Source organism: Trachemys scripta, chromosome 1 (assembly GCF_013100865.1).
Source record: "Trachemys scripta elegans isolate TJP31775 chromosome 1, CAS_Tse_1.0, whole genome shotgun sequence".
NCBI classification, from domain to species: Eukaryota; Metazoa; Chordata; order Testudines; family Emydidae; genus Trachemys; species Trachemys scripta.
In genome coordinates this window covers 84,678,606-84,700,999 of record NC_048298.1, presented here as the reverse complement: position 1 = coordinate 84,700,999, position 22,394 = coordinate 84,678,606, and the positions used below count along the sequence as shown (strand labels likewise).

At 42.8% G+C, this 22,394-nt stretch overlaps 1 protein-coding gene and 1 pseudogene across 3 annotated transcripts in view; one reads left to right on the top strand and one right to left on the bottom strand.

Annotated features, from left to right (window-relative positions):
* Window positions 1-20,931, bottom strand: part of UTP20 (UTP20 small subunit processome component) — an 83,317-nt gene extending 62,386 nt beyond the window's left edge. For 2 of the 3 annotated variants that reach the window (XR_004646158.1, XM_034773784.1), the window contains exons 1-15: window positions 20,768-20,931; window positions 16,736-16,816; window positions 15,963-16,029; window positions 15,549-15,681; window positions 11,951-12,139; window positions 11,706-11,787; window positions 10,287-10,424; window positions 9,628-9,783; window positions 8,647-8,793; window positions 8,040-8,174; window positions 6,866-6,943; window positions 5,315-5,493; window positions 3,448-3,603; window positions 2,821-2,909; window positions 642-747 (exon numbers count right to left, since the gene is read on the bottom strand). Coding sequence is in view for 2 of the 3 variants with exons in the window: in XM_034773784.1 (XP_034629675.1) it covers window positions 642-747; window positions 2,821-2,909; window positions 3,448-3,603; window positions 5,315-5,493; window positions 6,866-6,943; window positions 8,040-8,174; window positions 8,647-8,793; window positions 9,628-9,783; window positions 10,287-10,424; window positions 11,706-11,787; window positions 11,951-12,139; window positions 15,549-15,681; window positions 15,963-16,029; window positions 16,736-16,816; window positions 20,768-20,812 (1,781 nt within the window). In the remaining variant the exon portion in view is untranslated. Of the gene's footprint in view, window positions 1-641; window positions 748-2,820; window positions 2,910-3,447; window positions 3,604-5,314; window positions 5,494-6,865; window positions 6,944-8,039; window positions 8,175-8,646; window positions 8,794-9,627; window positions 9,784-10,286; window positions 10,425-11,705; window positions 11,788-11,950; window positions 12,140-15,548; window positions 15,682-15,949; window positions 16,030-16,735; window positions 16,817-20,767 lie in introns of those variants that run through there. The other variant, XM_034773794.1, reaches the window with a different exon arrangement.
* Window positions 1,944-2,046, top strand: LOC117871431 (annotated as a pseudogene).
* Window positions 20,932-22,394: the final 1,463 nt, after the last annotated feature.

Here is a 22,394-nt window from a genome sequence, read left to right as displayed (position 1 = left end):
TGAATTTGGTAGGCCCCTAGTTATTATATACGTTAATTATTAGTTGAAGAGGGTTAATGGAATAGTCAGTTTTCATAAGTGCTTATTAAAATGCAGAGATCAAAAGCAAGGTGCTCCCTCTTACTGCGGGAGAGTACAAAATAATGTCTAAAATCAATATCTAATGGGGGAATGGAATCCTCCTAATACTGTAGGAGAATCCTCTAGACCACAATAAGAATTAAAATGTGATATTTATGTTTAGCCGAGACTATTTTCACTTTACTTTTTTTTTTTTTTTTTTGAAAGTAAAACAAAATATAAGATTCCTGGCTGCAATCCCGCAAGATAAAATCAGCATTGTTGCATTCACACATTCAACAGCAACAAAAGTTAATCTGCAGCTTTCACACAATTCAAAGGAGCAGATTGTTATTATGGAGACAGGGCTATAAAGCGTACGCCATACAGTACAGTAAGCTGGCAGTGCCTGACAACATCCCTACCCCGGATGGCTAAAAACCTGAAGAAACATGCTGGTGTAAGACATCAGGAAACAAACAAAGCAAGCATGTTTGTTTTGCTTAATAGCCTTTAAATAAAGGCAAAGTTATCTCTTCACTACATTAAGTGGAACACCAGAGAGTCAAGAGTTCACTTACCTCACCAAGTTCTTCACACGTTCCACAGGTAACAAATGGAGAATTTCAGAAGATTCTGCTAAACTAAGTAGCGTGCTCACAGCTTGACAGGCCACAAACAAGCTTCCTAGGGACAGAGGGAATGGGAACAAACTGTAGTTATTCATTCACATTGAATTCCTGTTTGTAAAGTGCTTTGGGATCCTCAAATGAGAGGTGCCACAGAGGTGTACAGGATTATAATGTAATTTCACATGCCATAGAAATAAAAATGTAATTTGTGGGTTAACTGCAGCAATTCAACATTTATCACCACCGATGATGAAAGTTTAGAGTAGAATTCTCCTCTGATCATCATGGTAGATCTCCATCTTGAAACGCTGCTGTCCCTAAACATGCAGAATACTCAGTTCGTGTCTATGTGAAGTCTGGGCACACGGGGAGAGCACAGTACTGACATTAAACTCTGCTGTGTGGGTCTCAGAGAATTTTGCTCAACAAATGGTGCTTGGGAAACCAGAAAGAGCTGTCAAATGCATTACTGAAAGGAAAGGGGAGAAGAAGGGGAACCCAATAATTGCACAAGCATCCATATATCCATAACACCTTGAAAATGGAGGGTGGGATTTGCAAACCCATCTACATGATTCAGGGGCTCAATTCCCATTAAACATTTATGGGACAGGGCTTTCATTTACCAAGATAACTCTGAAAGTAGTTTCCTTTCTGCGCCCCTTCTTTAGCGTTAGAGAGTTTCTCTACCTCTCGCAGGTCCACTCCCATCACAATCAACACCAAACTGCAGCCAAAATCCTCTCAGCCAAGAATGGGGAAGCGCTGTTCCTGCCAATGCCACTCCTAAATTGCCCACAGGGTTCACTCCCTTCCTTCTTCCCTTACAGAAGAGTCACTGTCCCAATGCCAGGGACATCAAGGGAGCCTTACAATGGCACAAAGAACAGTTAAACACCCAACTTTCACTGAAAATGAATGGGAGTTGAGGAATCTCTGTCTCCCACATTTTGATTTGCTTTGATTCCCCAGCTACTTGGGGATTCTTTCTTACCATTAGTGTGTGTAGGGAATTCCCTGGTGAAATAAATGGGAAGCTCTCCATTTAAAACCAGAAACTGATGGCAGAACCAGGCTTTACATATCCATTTAGAAAGTTGGTTGTTTCCCCCCCGTTTAAATTACAATAGATTAAAACAGCTGGATGCCACATAGAAAAAAAAGAGGTTAGGAAGGACAGGGGCTGTTCCTGACACAGACTAAGCAATATTAGAGAAGAAAAGCAGAATCCATACTACTTTGGATATTTCTAAGACTGTACTTTCAGGGATCATTTCTACAGTTTGTAACTAGAGAAGTGTAGCCGAAAGTGTCTGACCTTACTACTTTGGCTATTTCTATGCAGATTGATAGTAATTATAATGGATTTAATAACCAATAAGAATTCCTACCTCTTATATAGTCCTTTTCATCCATAGACCTCAAAGCCCTTTTCTAAGGGAAGTTTGGATACTTTTTCACACTTCTCTAAGAAGCTGAATTTTTTAAGCCACTCGGTGTTATAATTTTGATGCATACTCCCAATTAAATCATAAAATTCCTCTGGGCAATGGTTATAGAGAAAGCTACCAATTTGTTAATATGTGAAGCTGTACATGTAGGCAAGCTATTTAGTTTTAGAATTACTGCCAAGACCCAGGATGTCGAGAGGAAAATTCCAGACCTGGAGCCAAAGATTGTGAACAATGAAGTCAAAGAACACATGTAAAAATGTATCGCTATCTTTTTGCTATAAGCTTGACTTTGATAACCCAGCTTGGTTTAGTTTTCATTTCTTTTACTCTCCCTTCCTTTTCTTCACAATCTCTCTCTCAAATTCTATCTTTCTAAACATCTCAGTCAGTCAGATTTTGAGTCTATATTTTTGTGGGCTTCTTGTCCAATTACGTATCCCTGGCATGACATTTACTTCACCATTCCATTATTACTATAAATGGCGTTTGGTATATTATTTCCTGCATGTTATTTTTTCCATCTTGCCTTTCATGTTTCATTGTGTTGCTTATTAAATCAGGATACAATGCAGTTATTATTCATTGTTATGTCTTGTGTCGCTAGTATAATTGCAGAGTTATGTCTTTTTATGTGCCAGTAAAAAGTTAATGAACAAGAGATGACTGTAACTGACCTTTGCGGAGCCTTCCTCTGTCAATACCCAGGAAGAGAGATTCTATAAAACTTGTAACTGGTAGCAGGATTTTTTCTTTGTCTATTGGTCTGCCAAAAATAAAGGTACAAATGTTTACTTCTTTGTTAAAGTCAGACACTCAATAACATTGGGTTCTCGCTCATATTTCTCTTATGTTAAATATAGATTTCAAACAAACAGATTATTAGTAAACTATTTTGCTAAGTCAATTTCACAACCTAAATCATATCACCAATGATTACGTTCTAAGCCTTTCTTCAACAAAATGTCATTGCACTGACTGAGCATGCTCTCCTCCTAGGGACTGAAACAACAAAATTCTAAGGGCTCCGTTTCATGCCAGCAAATGTGACCTTCGGAACAGGAAAGCAGGAAACCTGCATTTTGTTACCAACTCTGCCACAGACCTGCTGGGCAACCATGGGCAAGTCTCATCATGGCTCTGTGCCTCAGTTTCCCCATCTGTACAATGGGGGTAACAATACTTTCCTTTTCCTTTGCAAACGCTCTGAATGGAGAGCGATATGTGAAAAACATCAGACATGAGCTATGTAGCATTACTATTCAGACACAAGACAACAGTAACAGAATGGTTAGCATCCTCACCTAACATGCGGAAGTACAACAAGGGCAGCCCAGGGGTGTGAAAGATCAATAACGTCTTCATTTTCTGGTAAGTGGATTAGAGACAGAATATGATCCAACACTGGCATTTGTTTCCTTTCTCCATTTCTCTTACTCATTTTCTGTCTTGTATTGGATCTAAAAATAAAATCAAGCTTAATCAGTAACCTAGTTTAACAGCAGTTGAACCTTTCCTTCCTATGACATTTAAAATTAAGTTGGCTCCTTTTAAGAAAAGGCTAAGCTTCACATTGACTTGGATAGTACACTTTCTAATGGGATCTTCACTATTTCCCCGGCACAAAGTACCACGCAGTCATTTCTAATGTGGAAGGCAGAAAATGCTCCATAAAAGGTTACATCTCAGCATTCAGCAGTCCAGCAGAATCTGTTCCTGTACTGTAAACATTGTTATTCCATTGATTTTCAAGTATAAAAGAATGGTGTCTTTCTTGATGCTGCTCTGTGTTCATTAAAGGGATTCCTCCACATTTCCAACACCGCTGTCAGACCTGATCTACACCAAGTGGTTCTCAAGCAAACTGATGCAGCTCCTGGAAAATAAACCAACTTTCCTCCAAAACAACTGCATATACATCTGATTTGCAATCAGCTACAAATCAATCTAATGCCCAAGATGAAGTTAGTCATAAGGAAAATTTTCCTTTTGATACCTAAGGGCCCTGCCATTTGCCCCGATTGGAGAGCAGTATGTAGCTGTGTTATCCCAGGTGCAGAGCTAGGACTCAACTGACTACCTCCTCCTTGCTCCAGGGGGAGTATGTGACTGTAGCAGCCTGTTTTCTGGTGCAAATTACTTCCCCTATGTTGCTGACTCAGCTGTACTGGTAAGTGCATTGGGACAGGGAGACTGAGGACCCTTGGTTCTTCCCACTCCCCACCAATCTGCACCAGACAAGGAAGTAGTTTGTGACCGAGTGCTCTCCTCTTGCCCCCTCTTTGATCATCCGTGATGTTGGTAGCCTGTGCAGGGGAGCGTACTCATAACTGAATCCTTAATAATCACAAAGGCCAATGGAGAAAGAGTTCACTATTACTGTAGAGAAGAATAAATGTTCATGAAATTTCAGGGAAATGAAGCTTGGGGGGGTGTAGAAGGGGAATAATTCCCTCCTCTCTCCACAGGTAAAAATCAGCACTCCCCTGCAGATTTATTATGAGAAATGATGAATTGTACAAAAATAGCTCCTGATTGGGAGAATCCTGCTTACACTTGGATACCATCTAAATGGAAATGTGATTAAAACAAAAATAGACTGTAGGAGCACGTGGAATTCATCCCAGCAGAATATTTATTTTGACTGCTGCTGCTGTTCCTTCCTAATCATTTTTGGGTATTTATATTGCAGTGCCACCCAGACATCCAAATCGGGATGGGGGCCCGCCTGTGCTGAACAAAATGTTTAGGAAGATATGGTCTCTAAACCCAAAGAGCTTAAAGACTAAAAGTGTGACATATGAAAGACAAGCTGAGGAGAGAGAGATACAATCAGATACAATTTGATTTGCTTCTTCCTGTTCTCTTGCCCTTGATGTCCATATTCTCAGGAGCAAAGAATGCTAGGAAGCAAAAGTATTTCTATGTTGTTTTGAGATGAGACAAAATCCTATACAAGGGACAAATATTCACCCCTTCTGTGACCGAAACGCAGCAAGTATTTAAATGCCAAGCTCTGCAGAGATTATTCCAAGTCCTCAAAGAAAAAGTGAACACTAGGTGAAGTGGAAATTCTGACGCCATCGTCAGTCTGCTTAGCAACACTACGTTCCAAACCTTTCGAAAGAGAGCTCTGAGGTAACAGTGTCTGTGGAGCGTGAGGAGACTTACCCTATCGGTGGTTCTGTAAAAACAAGGGGATATTTTTCAAAAGCCATTGAGCCAACAGTGGGAGGTTCTGCTTTCTCCAGAATGAGTTTAGCCAAAATTGCCATGGCCTCATCCCTAGCTAGAACGTCTTCTTCAGAGAAGCAGTCCTCAATGTACTCTAGAAAGCACGGAAGAAAATGCTGAAAGGAAAAAGAAATCGAGATTTAACATGCCTCTCCAATTCTAACCAAGCAAATCAGGGATCCAAGACACTGGTGCCAGGGAAGCCAAGCTCTTTGGGGTGAGCTGTTGCAGTACTGAGGTTTCCTCCAGTCCTGATGCATCAGATCACCAAGACATGAGGCATCAGTACCAGGGGGCCCTGGAGGAGCCAGTGATTTGACACAAAGACCCTGGTCTATCCCAACTCCAGGCTCCCAACAGAGCTGAGGATTCCCAAGAACAGCCCCTCACAGCATGCAGAGAACCTACTTCCCTCAACTCCATGCCTTTCCTCAGAGTCCTGGGCCACCATGCTCAGGTCCCACCCACCAGACATCCCTGGTTCTCCATTTCAGCCTTTGCCACCCCCGCACAGAAATTCATCTCCTCCCCACCTCCATACAAATCCCAACCCCACATCTTCACACTTGTTCCCTCTCCCTACGTTCCTTCCATCAACACAGAGATCTGCTGCCCCCTTCACTGCTTCTGCTTCTGAATCATCGTATCAGAGACCAGATCTCAGCTGAGGAAGCTGCCAGCAGCTTTTGGAGGAGATGTGAATCGTTATGGTAGGAACCCTCTTTTATCCTCCCCATTTACTGTCTTTTACATATTCAAAAGGGGGACTGTCTCAAACCGAGAGCCTTTCTGCACACTCCTTGCACTTTTCCCATCTCTCTCTGGGCTGTGCTATGGGTGTAAAAAGGATCTGGGAAGAGGTGAGAGACACCCTGAAATCCCCAGACTACTGATATCTCCATTGAGACACATCCTCTGTTAACCAATCTACCATGAAAAAGTCACTAATACCAGAGAAAAGATATTGGCGAGCGTGTGTTGGGGCTAGGGATTGAAGGTGTGCAGCCACAATGGGCGTTCAGCCCCTGTCAGATGCAAAGCTGCAACACAACACTAACTACAGACCACTGACATCTCCTTGACTCCTGGACAATGTCTGCCCCGTCAGTAACCCAGCAGGAATCCCCTGAGCTGTGTTATGTGGGAGTTCAAATTAGATAACTACAATGGTCCCTTCTGACTCCTAAAAATCTATGAAATTGTAAAGAAAAGACATTTTTTGCATTGCCATTTTCATTCTTCTGATATTGACTAACAGCCCCTTTCACTCCCATCAGGTCACAGAAGATGGATAGTTCAAATATATGTCAAATAAAAATGACTCATCGTAGGAAATAGATATATTATGAATTTGCCAAGTGTAATGGCATTTCTATGGTCAGCACTCAAAACAACTCTCCATCAGACTCATTTTCCCCACCTAGAAACACAATTCCTCCATTGCTCATCTGACTATAAAATAAATAAATGAATGAAAACTTCACCTACCTGCTCAAACTGGTTCATTGAAAACACTGTTTGGGAGAAATCCAAAAGGAGGCACCTTTCAAACCCACTTCCAAATGCCTGTCAAGTGCAAATAAAGGGTTAGGAGGGGCATATAAGCAACAAGAGCTTTATTTGTTCATGAAGGGAATCAAGACATATGAGCTATGTTCCTTCAGTGCACACTGTGTTTCCTTAGTGCTAAAAGGAGTTACATATAAATACCGACCCCCTTCCTGACCCTGCAAACACTTACACACATAGATAACTCCAATGTACATGAGTAGCCCCATCGAGTTTAATGGGATTACTCAAGTAGATAAGCAGAGAATTAATACTACTAAGCCAGAGATCAACACTAAAGACCGGACAGAAATTAATAACTCCTCCAACCTTATTTAATTATTGTGAAAACATTTTTTGGTTTCATCCTTTGCAAGAAATACAAGAGATGTACCTCCATTGCTTAGTTTAGCTCTGCAAATCTATTTTTCCTACAGCACTAGTTGCCCATATTAATTATATTATAAATATGTTCAATAACACATGAAAACTGAAATGTCCAAAATAAACACTACCATCCCACATACACCTCAATCAACAGAACAGATTAAAAATAAGCAAACACTAGCAAAGCAGCATTGTGTCTGGGTCCAGCAGCAGCAGCAGCAAGGGTGTTAAAATAGACCTGTAACCTGCTTTAGAAAATACTGCCAGGCTTGCCAAAGGGCCTGATAAAAAGGTCCCGGAGGTCAAGAGGCAGCACAGTCTACTGGACAGTCACTAGACTTGCAGTCAGGGGACCTGGGCTCTAATCTCAGCTCTACCACTGACCTGCTGTACAACCTTGGGCAAATCACTTCACTTCCATTTCCTTTCCCGCTCCTTGTCTGCTTAGACAGGGACTGATGCTCAGAGTATGTTTGTACAGGGCCTGGCATAATGGGACTTCTAAGGCACGACTGTCATACAAATAAACAAACAGACTTGGGCTTTGCATCAGCCCCTAAATTCACCATATGCTGAGGCAGGGATTGGCTTGTACTTTGTCTGCACAAAAAGGAGGAGAGTAGCCCTGAGTAACACATTTCCTAGAACAGAAGTGGGGTGTGTGGCAATCCACTCATTCAAAAGAGACTGATCCGTGGTTCTTCTGTTGCAAAATGAACTGCATTACCTTCTCAATGGTTTCCTTGGTCACAGCATCTGGCAGGAAAACATTCTCAGCAAGCAGCAAAACAGAAATCGTTTTAAGCAGGGTCTTACAGCAAGGCGCTGAGAGATCAGGTGTTTGTAACATTTTTGCTAACGTCTGAGGAAAGAGAGAGAGAGAGAAAGGCAAGGTCACATGCACCGCAGGACAATGACTCGTCCCAGCCATGCCAGAGGGGATGAGGACCTCCATGGAAATGCTCTTTCACAGCTGCTCAGGCTGCTGCCTTCTCCACAGCAGCACAGTTCCTTCAGGAATCATACCCTCACATGGTCCCCAGCAGCAATTGTCCATGACCACTTCTCCTCCTCTCCTGCTCTCAGTGGAGGATTCATTTAGAGAAGGATACCCATAAGATCACGATGATGGAGCGATCATTATATTTCACAGGGGAATTCCCATAGATTTGCTGGGGTGGCTCCTAAAGGTTGCCAAACTGACTTTCCCCGACCCAACTTCTAGACCTCAGCACACAGCCACAACCAGAGAAAACAAGTGAGCACACTGCAGATGCTCTGGTTTCCCACCCTCCACCTGTGTGCACAGTAGCCAAAAGGATGGTCTGACCCACCTTACAAACTGCTTCAGGTTGAGGGATTTTGGACCCATTTGCATGTTCTGCTAGAATCAAATACACTTGCAATATCTTTTCAATCTGTTCTGAGCTTTCGCAACAGTTGGCCTTCGTTATTTTCTCCTGCAATTCTAACACTGATTCCTGCAAGAGACAGTTTCACATGAATGATCAGATCCTGTCATGGATTACGCTAAACTGAAGCAATTCTGGTAACTGCACGTTCCACTGGCCTGATAAACTATTGCCAGCTTTCTTATTCTGATCCAACAAATTAACCCTTCCAGGAAAGGAAAAAATGTAGCCAAATGGTTCCAATAATGAACATCTCACATCTCTTGGATGGAAAACAAATGTCTTGCAAGGTGAAGTGCTCCTTCACAGAAGGCTAACAGATTGCATAGCAAAAAACAGGAGAAGAAACAAATACTTTGTGCTTAGCTTTACGTGAACACTTGGAGCCAGATTCTGACCACAATTGATCTCAGTAACTCCACTGACTCCTGTGGTGAAATCATGGTCCTATTGAAGTCCATGTTTTGTAATTGATTTCAGTGGGGCCATGACTTCACCCCTGTTGTATACTAGTGCGAGATCAGAATCTAGTCCAGATTAAAAGAACTAATTACATAAAACAACTTTGAATAGCAGAAGGCGAAGAATTGCTATTATACTGGCCTGGGTGGGAAGAGAGGATGAGAAGGATTTTCACTGGCAGCTAAAACCATGGCAGGAAAGCAGTGGTTACCTTCCCCAAATCCCACCCCAAATTGCACAGCATAACTACACCAGTTCAACAACCATCAGGCCCTCTGTCCCTACAGATGAAAGGCCAGGCTTTCCTCCTTAGTGCGACATTTATTTTAATATTCCCACTGCAGAAAAAACACACACTACACACCTTTCCTTTAACACACACAAAATGTTATTCTTGGGGGGAGATCATTTTTTTTCAACTTCTTGGCAATGAAAACTTACTTCCAAACATTTGAAAAGAACCTCAAAATGCTCCTTGTAGATATACACTGCAGCCGATTTTACCATATGTTTGAAAGCTTCTCCAACAATAATCCATGGGAGTTTAGCTTCAATCTCGGTAATGGGCCCCAGCTTTAGCAGAATGAACTTTATAGCCTGTGGAAGGAAAAGGCCAGTTGTGTCTTCATGCTTAGAAAAGAGACCAAAAAATTCTAAAACCCTTTAGCTTTAGAATTTTTTTTAAAAAATGACAATGTGATGCTTTTTAAAAATATTATGGGGATTTCAATCCCCTATAAAATTATCTTTTTTTGCCCCGTACTGAAGTTAATATTTAAAACCAAAATTGTTTTATAGCCTCTAAATAAATCCACAGAAATACAGGTTATCACCCAACGCAATAATTTCGAAACACATAAATATTGCTCAGGAATTACTAAAAGCAAAAAGCTTGAAAAGCCACCTTTAAAGAGATATCATTACATGTATTACCTTACAATAAACAGCACAATTTTACATCCAAAATCCACTGAAGCAAACAGAAAGACACCGATTGCCTTCAAGGAGTGTGATATCAGGCTCTATTATAGCGATGTCCTGTATTAGGAACTTTAAAACTTTGTCATTCTCCACTTGGTTTATATGCTTAGGCTATTTACCTTCTCTGCACAGGAGTGAAACATGTTCCGAACCCCCTTGCACATCTCAAAGAGTAATTGTCCCACGCCTTCTACTTTTTCTGGGTGCTCCCCCAGGTCAAGAAACATTAAATTGAAGAGTGCATTTTTATCAGAAACCTACAAAACAAAATCCACAGAGAAAAAGTAATCGTCCGTTCAAACCTATCAAATGGAAAGAAATCATTCAATGACTCCAGACAGTGCCATCTTACTCCTCTACTCCACCCTCCAACAATTCAAACTTGTTCTCTCTACAGTAAGGTATGTCAATAGAATGGAAAGGAAGAGTCGGATCCTCAGCTGGTGTCGCTCCGTGTGGTTTCACTAACAATGCCCATTCAGATCAATGGGACGTAAGCACATGCTGAAGAACAAGGATGGGATTACTCACATGCTTAACGTTAAGTACATGCTAAGTGCTTTGCTGAACTGGGACCATAATGAGATGTCACACTGAATAAGGGGTAGTAACCTAGTCACTGGAACACTAAGGACTGTACTAGGATCTAAGAAAAGGACTGGCCCATTTTAAGTCAGAATTCAGTAATTAAGTACTCTGATGCTGCAAACAGATGGGAGAACGTGGCTTGAATTTCTGCCCAAGATTTTCAAAATCCTCAGTTTTTGGGTGCCCAACCTGTGGCTCCTTAAAGGGGCCTGAACTGTAGGGATTAGGGATCAGCACTTTCTGAAAATCAGGCTCCATTAAAGTATCTCAGGTTGGACGTCCAAAATTCAAGGCAGCCAAATTCACCAGTCACTTTAGAGAACCTGGCTTCTGCACGTATTGACTTAATCAACACCAAATGGCTATACATTCCATTTCCTACTCCACCAAAATGATTGCAGTTTAGTGTTGATTAATTTGGCTAGAAAAATTATGTACTCAGATTTTCTGCGCTCAAATGAAGATGCACAAGAAATTGTAAACAATGCAGCAAAAAGTCTCAAACCATTATTTCAAAAATGCATTGACCCAACATGTAGTATAAAAACTAAGGGCCCAATCCAGCCAGGTCCAACAGAGCTCCTTTCTCCTTATCAGGGATTCTGTAGAAATATTGGAAAGATGACCATGGGCACTTCAGTTTCATTGCTCTTAAAAAAAAACCCACATCCATAGTACATATATAGTCAGGGCCTGATCCTGTGAGGTGATGAACACATTCTGTTCCGGCTGTTCTACATATAAAGTCTCCTATAAAACCTTTGTCACTGCACAATCCAAACCAAACCCCTCAAAATGGATAGAATGCTAGTTTGTGTTTTGTTAGCTCCTTTATTCTCTAGAGGGCACCCACTGTCATTACACATTACAACTTTGTTCAGTATTGGTTAGCTTGAAGCCAAGGCCCCGGTGGAAAGTTGTTAAAGTCATGTTAGTAACACATCACCTACCTTCCTCATTAGAAAGGTGAAGCTTTCTGCGGCAAAGTTTCTGATGTGTGGTTTGTTGTGTGCCAACAAGGTACTGTATAAACTACAAATACAACAGGCAATTAAAACCATTCAACTCACACTCAGCCAGAAAGAACTCATCAATAATTACTTTGTTAAAAAGACAATTAATTCTGAAGAGTAAGAGAGGCATTTATATTTATATTTAAAATATAATCTAGTGACTGCAAACCAATAAAGCTTACCTATATATATTGGCCATATCCTTCACCATCAGTCTCCACAGGTATTTGTAAAGGTAGGAAAGAGCGGTAAAAGCCCATTCTAGCAGCTCTGTGTCTTGGGTATCCAATAACATGGTAATGGTCAGAAAAAAGTCTTGAAAGTGAGGGTAGAAGTCTGTCTGGAGATCTCGAGCCAGCTGTACCACTAGGCTAGATTTCAGACAAAAAATGTCAATGTTTGTATGTTTAAAATGCCAAATACCTAAATAACTATAGCTCACTGCCTGATTGTGCAACTACACTGCAAATTAAAATGGCTCTAGTGGGTGTACAGTATGCAGATTCATTGGACATAAAACTGTCACTGTCTCTTATGTGAACACCACACATGATGTTACCTTGGATGAAAGGGGTTTCTGAAATGAAAACAAACCAACCAAACAACCTCAAATAATTTTACGTTTAGGTAACATTAAGAGTGAGACTCAAAACCAAAAGCAGCCATGAACACATCAATGACACGATATGAGCTCACACCAACATGCTTCTTGGGTTGCGGTAGAGATTTGTTTGGTTATATTCTAGGAGTATTTTTAAAAGTAAACCTTAGAATTAGAATGCTATTACACTGGTCTACAATTTTTGAGAAGTTGTCTGCTTCAGAGATAAAATGTGCTATTTATTATGTATTTTGATGTGCTGAATTCAAATATGACAATTAAAACAACTGATTGGTTACTGTTTCTAAGATATTTAAGTTTTTACATTTTATGTCTACATATATTGTGTAGATAGTAGAGTTTTAATCATAAATTGTAAACCTAGGTCTTTTCATGTGTTTATGGTTGCTTTACATGATAATATTTCACCTGTCCTGTTTATGTAACACTTTAAAAATCAGCAAAAGGGTTATATCAATAAAATTTATTATGAAACAAAAGGCAAAAAACTATTATGTACATAGTTTAGTCCTATTCAGGGTCTACTCGGCGCTTCTCGGCTTGTCTCTTGTATTCATTAAATGGAGCATCTCTTGTCACTGTCCAGCAATAGCCTGCAAGCATTGATGGGCTCCATTTGCCCTGATAGCGTTTCTCCATTGTTGCAATGTCCTGGTGAAATCGCTCGCCGTGCTCATTGCTCACTGCTCCGCAGTTCGGTGGAAAAAAATCTAGAAGAGTGCAAAAAATGTATCTTTAGTGACATGTTGCAACCAAGGCTTTTGTATGCCTTGAGGAGGTTTTCCACCAACAACCTGTAGTTGTCTGCCTTGTTGTTTCCGAGAAAATTTATTGCCACTAACTGGAAGGCTTTCCATGCCATCTTTTCCTTGCCACGCAGTGCATGGTCAAATGCATCATCTCGAAGAAATTCGCGAATCTGAGGACCAACAAAGACACCTTCCTTTATCTTAGCTTCACTTAACCTTGGAAATTTTCCACGAAGGTACTTGAAAGCTGCTTGTGTTTTGTCAATGGCCTTGACAAAGTTCTTCATCAGACCCAGCTTGATATGTAAGGGTGGTAACAAAATCTTCCTTGATTCAACAAGTGGTGGATGCTGAACACTTTTCCTCCCAGGCTCCAATGACTGTCGGAGTGGCCAATCTTTCTTGATGTAGTGGGAATCTCTTGCACGACTGTCCCATTCGCAGAGAAAACAGCAGTACTTTGTGTATCCAGTCTGCAGACCAAGCAAGAGAGCAACAACCTTCAAATTGCCACAAAGCTCCCACTGATGTTGGTCATAGTTTATGCACCTCAAAAGTTGTTTCATGCTGTCATAGGTTTCCTTCCTATGGACTGCATGACCAACTGGAATTGATGGCAAAACATTGCCATTATGCAGTAAAACAGTTTTAAGACTCATCTTCGATGAATCAATGAACAGTCTCCACTCATCTGGATCGTGAACGATGTTGAGGGCTGCTATCATACCATCGATGTTGTTGCAGGCTCCATGAAGAAGAATGGGACAAGATCCTTTTGACGGTCACGGAACATGGAAACCCTAACATCACCTGCCAGGAGATTCCACTGCTGTAGTCTGGAGCCCAACAGCTCTGCCTTACTCTTGGGTAGTTCCAAATCCCTGACAAGGTCATTCAGTTCACCTTGTGTTATGAGGTGTGGTTCAGAGGAGGATGGGAGAAAATGTGGGTTCTGTGACATTGATGGTTCAGGACCAGAAGTTTCATCCTCTTCCTTGTCTGACTCAAGTGAGAATGATTCTGGTGCATCAGGAACCGGCAGTCCTTCTCCATGGGGTACTGGGCGTCTAGCTGATGGAATGTTTGGATAATGCACAGTCCACTTTTTCTTCTTTGACCCACCTTTCCCAACTGGAGGCACCATGCAGAAGTAACAATTGCTGGTATGATCTGTTGGCTCTCTCCAAATCATTGGCACTGCAAAAGGCATAGATTTCCTTTTCCTGTTCAACCACTGGCGAAGATTTGTTGCACAAGTGTTGCAGCGTATGTGTGGGGCCCACCTCTTGTCCTGATCTCCAATTTTGCAGCCAAAATAAAGGTGATAGGCTTCTTAACCATAGTGGTTATACTGCGCTTTTATGATGCAAAAGTCACTTCACCACAAACATAGCAGAAGTTATCTGCACTGTTCACACAAGTATGAGGCATCTCTGTTCACTTTGGCTAAACAGAAATGTGTCCCTTTGCAAAATCAAACACTGACAAATAAGAGAGCACGACACTGTATGATTTCTAGAGCTGATACAGGGCAATTTGTTCAGCAGAGTGATGTAAGCTTCGTTATGATTGCATCATCCATGAATTCTAGGAATAACATGACGCAATTCTTATCAGGTATGATGCAATACCAGCTTCAGATTGCATCATTCATTGTTTTCCCTAAAAAGCAAGTACTGTCCAATCCCAGTCATAGATTTAGTCATAGATCCAGTCAAGATGTATTTTAGTCATTTCTGGTTTAAACTGAGATCCCTTCCCTTTATAACTCACTTATCCTCTGCCATTCCCAAGTCAAGGGTTGCATATCTGACCCAAAAGCATATCCTGAAAACTAGAGCCAATCAACAATTTTAAGCATTATTTTCGTTTTCAGTGACCCAGAATTAGTAAAGTTTGACTACATTTATTTCAGAAGCATTTTGGCTGTAGAGCAGTGTTATAAAAGACCTAGAAATATCACTGGTATGGCTCTCTCTCAGGGCACGTCTACACTTACCCGCAGCGCAATTGATCCAGCGGTGGTCGATTTATCGCGTCTAGTGAAGACGCAATAAATCGACCGCTGAACCCTCTCCTGTTGACTCCAGTACTCCACCGGAGTGAGAAGTGTAGGCGGAGTCGATGGGGGAGCGTCAGCAGTCTACCTACCGCAGTGAAGACACCGCAGTAAGTAGCTCTGAGTACATCGACTTCAGCTACGCTATTTTCCTAACTGAAGTTGTGTAATTTAGACCGACTTAGCTTGCTTCCCCCCCAGCGTAGCCCAGGCCTCAGTAACATGCGTTCAGTGCAATTCTTTCTTCAGTGACAACAAGGAGACATACACAATGTTTTTGACGTGATTTACACACTTTTCACCCTACATTGACACAAAGGCACTGAGTTTATTTTACAGTGTGTACTTACTCCAAAAGGGGCTGATACGCAAGACTGTTTTTGACTTGCAGATGAGTCTTCAAGCTCTGCACTATGGCATCTTGATAATACACCAACTGGTTGAATGACTGGCATTTGCCAGCCACTTCTTTGTAGAATTTCACTGTTCAAAAAACAAAGGAACACATAAGAACTGTGTCCCAGTTATTGGTAAACATAAAGGACTTTCAAGAGAACAACAGCTCCTCTACAGCCCAATCCAAAACCCACTGAAGTTGACGGAAAGACTCCCAGTGATTTCAATGAGCTTTGAATCAGGACCCTAATCCCCCTGCGTCAGGATGGTATTCTAGGTAAACAAATTCCACCTTGTAAAGCTTGACCTCATTATGCAAGCCCCAAATTGTGCAAATGAATTATAAACTATTTACTATAACAAGATACCAAAGTGCTGTGTGAGGTTCAGTTCTCTCCATTTCTGCAGTCCTTCATAAAAATAGGTTTCAACCTCCTGTCAGAAATAAAGATCACGCATTAGCCAAACAGCCCTAAATAAAAACTATTCTTTCAATGTAAAGATTAGGTAGAAGGCTCAATAGATGAAGTACGATCAAATGCCTCATGCCATGCCTCAATTTAAAGAAATGCTGATGACTTCACTTTAAAACAGCTTGAGTTACTGAAACACATTTAATGCTTAAAATATATGGCCAGATAATGCGAAGTGCAAAGCCATGTAAGCTCCTGAATGTTTTGTTATCAGACAGTATCTTTAAAAAGTAACACTACTGATATGTGCAAAACATACTTCGAGATTTTACTGCAATTTCACAATATATTAACTAATTAAATCCATGATCCCGCACAGACTTACATAAGTGCTTACATGTAAACACTGGGAGTTAGTCCCATTAAAATCAATGGGGCTATACGCTGTGCATAAAGTTAAGCATGTGTGTATGGCTTTGCAGGATCGGGACCTCACTTGATCCATTGTTTTTCTTTCCTTACAAACAAATCTGACCACTGACTTTCAATGAGACTTAGGCTCCTAAATCTTAAGTCATGTTTGAAAATGGGACTTAGCTGTCTAAATGGAGCAATGCCTAAATACCTTTAGAAAAATCTGAACCTTGGTGAATATACATTTCTAAAGTGCTCTGAGAACCTTGGTCGAAAGATATTATAGAATTGCCAAATTATTACATTCTTCTCACCTCAGCGTAGCTCCCAGTCCTGTCAATCCGATGAATAATATCGATATTAACATTGCCTAAGCGTTCAGAGAAGGTGAGAAACTGTAAAAACAAAAACTAAAGTCAAATGTTTCCTTTGCTGTTTATTTCAGAATTATCCCTTTTAAATGAGACTCAGGCCTTGGCTACACTGGCGCTGTACAGCGCTGCAACTTGTTGCACTCAGGGGTGTGAAAACGCCCCCCCAGAGCGCAGCGTTGTAAAGCACCAGTGTAATCAGCGCCTGCAGAGCTGCACGTTCACTCACAGCGCTGCAAGCTACTCCCTTCGGAGAGGTGGAGTACTTACAGCACTGCGAGAGAGCTCTCGCAGCGCTGGCGGCGCGACTACACTCGCGCTTCACAGCACTGTCACGGCCGCGAGAGCTCTCTCGCAGTGCTGTAAGTACTCCACCTCTCCGAAGGGAGTAGCGTGCAGCGCTGCGCGTGAGCGTGCAGCGCTGCGAGTGAGCGTGCAGCGCTGTGAATTGCCAAGTGTAGCCAAGGCCCAAATGACATGCACTATATAACTGCAGACGTTGCTTTTAAAGGAAACATTGTCAAATAGTTCAGATTGTGTAAATAAAGCTGTTTATAGATACACATACATACATACAGAGAGAGAGATTTTCTGGTTTTATGTCAATGAAATCAGTCTTTTTCTTTGTTTGTTTTTTAGTTAATTGGGGGAGTGGATAGAAATGTGCGCCTGGGGTGTTTACAGCCAAACACTGCAGCACCTGTTAATGCAGGAGAACAAAAACAAAGATCTAAAGCAGACACTTGAGTTTTATTTTCTAAGGCTATGGCTGCACTACAAGGCTTTTAGCGACACGGCTGTGCCGCTACAGCTGTGCCACTAAAAGGAAGGCAGTGTAGCTGCTGTTTGTCGGCAGGAGAGAGCTCGCCTGTCGACAAAAAACTTCCACCCCGCACAAGCGGCAGCAGTTTTGTCGGCAGGAGCTCTCCGACAAAGCACTCACCAGCGTTTTTCGTCAGTAATACTTTTGTCGTTCGGGTGTGCGTGTTTTTTTAACACCTGAACAACAAAAGTTTTGCCGACGAAGTGCCAGTGTAGACAAAGCCTAAGTGGGGTGAAGCACACTTAAGTAAGCTAAGAGCATAAATGGAGGGTGGGAAGGAAGGTAAATATTAGATTTTTTAAATGATTACAGTTTTCAGTGCATAGCTGTTCTAACACATACCACAGAGCGGGGTGGCCAAACCGTGGCTTGCGATCCACATGCAGCTCTTTTACTGTTAAAGTGCGGCTCATGAAACCCCCGTGCGGCTCATGAAACCCACATGCCCCCCCATTTTCCACCTACCAGACCGGGGGGGAAAGCTTGGGCCTTCTCCCCTGTGGTGGGGTGGTGCTAGGGTCTTCTACCCAGTGGGGAAGGGAGGGTCTAGGGACATCAGCCCCACAGGAGGCACCTGCAGGCGCTTGAGCCCTGCTCTTGCTGAAGCCCCGAACCGCACCTCCCGTGGGGCTGAAGCCCCTAGCCCCACCATCCTGGCAGGTGCGCCCAGCTCTTGAACTTCTGAAGTTTATCGTATGCAGCTCAGAGGATCAGTACATTTGGCCACCCCTGCCATAGAGCTTGATCCTAGCTTTAAGTAATGTCCATGCAGCACCCCATCGTCTTCAATGGATGGGTAGAAATAGGGTAGGTAAAGGATAGGTGGGGGAAGAAATGGGATGTGCACGCAAGTGCCAGTTAGCTTGCATGATCACAATGGAAGATTGATTATTAACAGTCTGAAGTTTTATAAATAACACAAGAACTTTTAAAAAAAGATGTATTATCTTCATGTTCCTAATTGTCTTCAGTTATCAGAGCATTGCTCATCTACAGGTGTGTATAAAAATATTAATGACTGATGGAACACTAGTTATATTTCAGTATAAGGAGTCTTTCCAAAACCAAGAATTACAGCAAACATTTTGCATCATTCAACTAAACATTGTTTTAAGCAGACACTATTTGGATTTATTTTAAAACACAATTTCTGATTGAGAAGTCTTTAAATAACATGCCCTCGATTCATTTTTTGTAAATGCCTTTCTAAAGTATTTTATTGGGGGTTTTCTCGTCCTACCCTGTCAATGGGTTTCTAGCTTCTTTTCAGCAAGGGAGGCACATTGACTGACTTGGGAAACAGTGAAAATGACTACATGCAAAATGTCGTCCAATACACAAAGTAAACCAACTAAAAAATTAGGAGAACTTTTTTTTTTTTTTTTTTTGCTATCTCCTTTCAGTTATACCAGTGTTGAGTATTACTTGTAACTATAACAAATACAAAACCCTCAGACAGAAATATAATAATTGAGTTAATGCTGTTTCTTTAAACATCAGTTACACCACTTAGAACAGTGTTTCCCAAACTTGGGACGCCGGGAATAGCTGCATGATTAGAGCATCCTGCGGGAAGCGGCAGTCAGTACGTCCCTCCGCCCACGCCGCTTCCAGCAAGCGGCATGGGCCGAGGGATGTACTGGCTGCCGCTTCCCGCAGCCCCCATTGGCCTGGAGCAGCGAACCATGGCCAGTGGGAGCCGCGATCGGCAGAACCTGCGGACGGGGCAGGTAAACAAACCGGCCCAGCCCGGCAGGGGCTTTCCCTATACAAGCGGCATCCCAAGTTTGGGAAACACTGACTTAGAAACCCTTTTTTGGGATAGTCATGTTAAAGAGATTATAGGGGCTATTAGATATGCCAGCAAAAAACCTCAGCAAAATACAAGGTTTGCTGTACCAGTGCAGAAAGATGTATCTGAAAGGTTTCATAGGGCCAAATCATGCCCTATAGCAGAAAAACATAGAGAAGAGAAAAATGTTATTGGCACTTGCAGAGTGTTCTATATGTTATCTAGGTAGGATGCTCTAATCATGCAGATATCCCAGAAGGAAATCATTAACACTCATAACATCAAATCAGACAGACAGGGAATCCCTCCAGCCATTCCCAGGCAGTGTGATTTCCTCTAGAGCAGTGGTTCTCAAACTTTTTTACTAGTGACCCCTTTCACATAGCAAGCCTCTGAGTGTGACCCCCTTTATACATTAAAAACACTTTTTAATATACTTACACCATTATAAATGCTGGAGGCAAAGCGGGGTTGGGGTGTAGGTTGACAGCTCGCGACCCCCATGTAATAACCTTGCGACCCTCTGAGGAGTCCCGACTCCCAGTTTGAGAACCCCTGCAAACTTTTTGGCCTGAGAGCCACATCGGGGTTCCGAAACCGTATGGTGTCTGGCGGCTCCCAGCAACCATCGGCACTAGCTAACGTTGCTAGCACTGGTGGAGCCAGTCGAAATAATATTGGCAATGGTAAGAATTTTTTACACAAATTTCCCTAGCATAGGTGAATCTGCAGATTCCCAATAACATGTAGTGCATCTATGCTCAGAAAAGTGGTACTCGCTTTTCCCTAGCGTAGGCAAAACTGTGCTCATTTGAAGAAGTTTCCATGAACTCAGAAACAGGGAGGAAGCTACTGTTTTTGCTCTCCTGTCCTCTAACATTTAGTGTGAAGACCCCAAAGCAGGATTTTTGCTTTTGGTTTCCTTTACTCCACACAGTGAGGGGAAAGGAGAGGAGGAATTCTGATAAGGCCTGTTGTGAATAGCAGAGGGTCAAATGAACGGAAACTCATTCTAACAGGAAATGCAAAGAGGGATCGGGGTAATATCTGGACTCTGAACAGAAAAATCATTTGAACAGTGCGATTAGATTATAACCTCTTCACAACTGTGTCTTCAGGGCCCAGCCCAGCACGTGGGCCTTAAAACAATAACTAGGGAGCCCAAAACAGCGGGGGGGGGGGACTGTTTGAGGAAGAGAAGGAGTCACCCCCGAGACGTGTGTTCCCAGCCCGGGGACAGTTGTGCTGCAACCCCCGGCCAGGGCAGCGCTCGGGCGGGGAAGGGGCGGCCCCACTCTCCGGGGCTGTGTCCGATGACCAGGCGTCTCCCCGTGGCTCGGCCGGGGGCTCAGGCACTCACCCTGTGCGTGTTCTCGGACTTGTGCGAGGAGGATTTGGGCTTCATGGCCCCGAGCGGGCGGGCTCCGAGTCCGGGGGCAGCACCCGGGGCCTCCTCCGCGGGGCGCCGGGAACCAAACACACGTGCGGCCCTAGCTGCTGGGCGCCGCCATCTTGGCTGAGGGAGGCGGGGACTGCTGGCGAGGGGCCGGGCTGGAGGCGGCGGGGAGCTGCTGCTGCTGCCGCCAAGCCACGTGTGCTCCGGGCGGGGGAGGCGCTGGGGGCGGGCCGGCCATAGGGGGCCCTGCAGCTCCGCCTCTACCCTGCAAAGCTGCTTCCCTGGCCCAAGCAGAGTCCAGCCTGATGCGTCCTCTGGCCCCGGAGTCCGGGCCTCCCCCGGGCTGGAGCTGGAGCTGCTGGCGGCTGGTCTCGTGCCGGATACACCGGCAGCGCCACGCACATTGGCAAGACCAGAATCCGGCAGGACTTGAACTGGGCGTAGCCCCAGATCGAAGCTAGCTTGAAAAATACCTGTGCGGCCCTGTCCTGTGCCAGCCTCCGGCTCTGCCTCCCCCATGCTGAGCTCCAGTGCCTGGGTGTCCTGGCTTTCCCCGACATCTCCATGTTCCTCCCAGTTTCTTAATAGCTGCAGTGCGGATTGACCATTTGTCCGAGAATCAACAGGATTCTTCTGTTAGTCTCAAAGGTGCCACAGGACCCTCTGTTGCTTTTTACAGATTCAGACTAACACGGCTACCCCTCTGATACAGGATTCTTCTGTTTACCTAGTTGCATCGACATGGGTGGTTACGTTGACCTAACTACAGTGATCAGGGCACAGAAATTTTTCACAGCCCTGAGCAACGTACCTGGGTCAATTGAATTTTTAAGTGTACACCAGGCCTTCAAAAGACAAATACAGTAGAACCTCAGAGTTACAAACACCTCGGGAATGGGGGTTGTTCCTAACTCTGAAATGTTCATAATCCTGAACAGAGCATTATGGGTGTTCTTCCAAAAGTTTCCAACTGAACATTGACTTAATACAGCTTTGAAACTTTACTATGCAGGAGAAAAATGCTGCTTTCCCTTTATTTTTTTAGTAGTTTACGTTTAACTCAATACTGTCCTGTATTGCCTTTTTTTTTTTTTTTTTTTGCCTCTGGTGCTGCCTGATTGCGAACCTCCGGTTCCAAATGAGACATGTGGTGGACTGGTCAGTTCATAACTCTGGTGTTTGTAATTCTGAAGTTGTGCTGTGCAGCACAGGCTTATGCTTGGTTATAGAAGGTCATCTTTGTAATCAATATGAGCTAGAAACTTGGGTTGTTTTTTGTTTTGTTTTAAATAAAAAATTAAGTTCATGTACTCACTTGAGAGCTTCTTATTCATCCTGGGTAGGTGGATTTTTCAAACCCTCAAAATATATATACACCACTATTACATAATAAGTATTAGTGGGATAGTTGGTAAGCATACCTACCATATTTACTTTGTACAGTTTTAGTGAAGATAAATTAAAGTTATGTTTATTTCTATCTATCTTAGGTACTTATATGGCCCCCATAGTTATGGTATTTGAATACCTCACAATCTTTAACATACTGATCCTCACAGCACCCCTGGGAAGTAGGGAAGTGCTATTATCC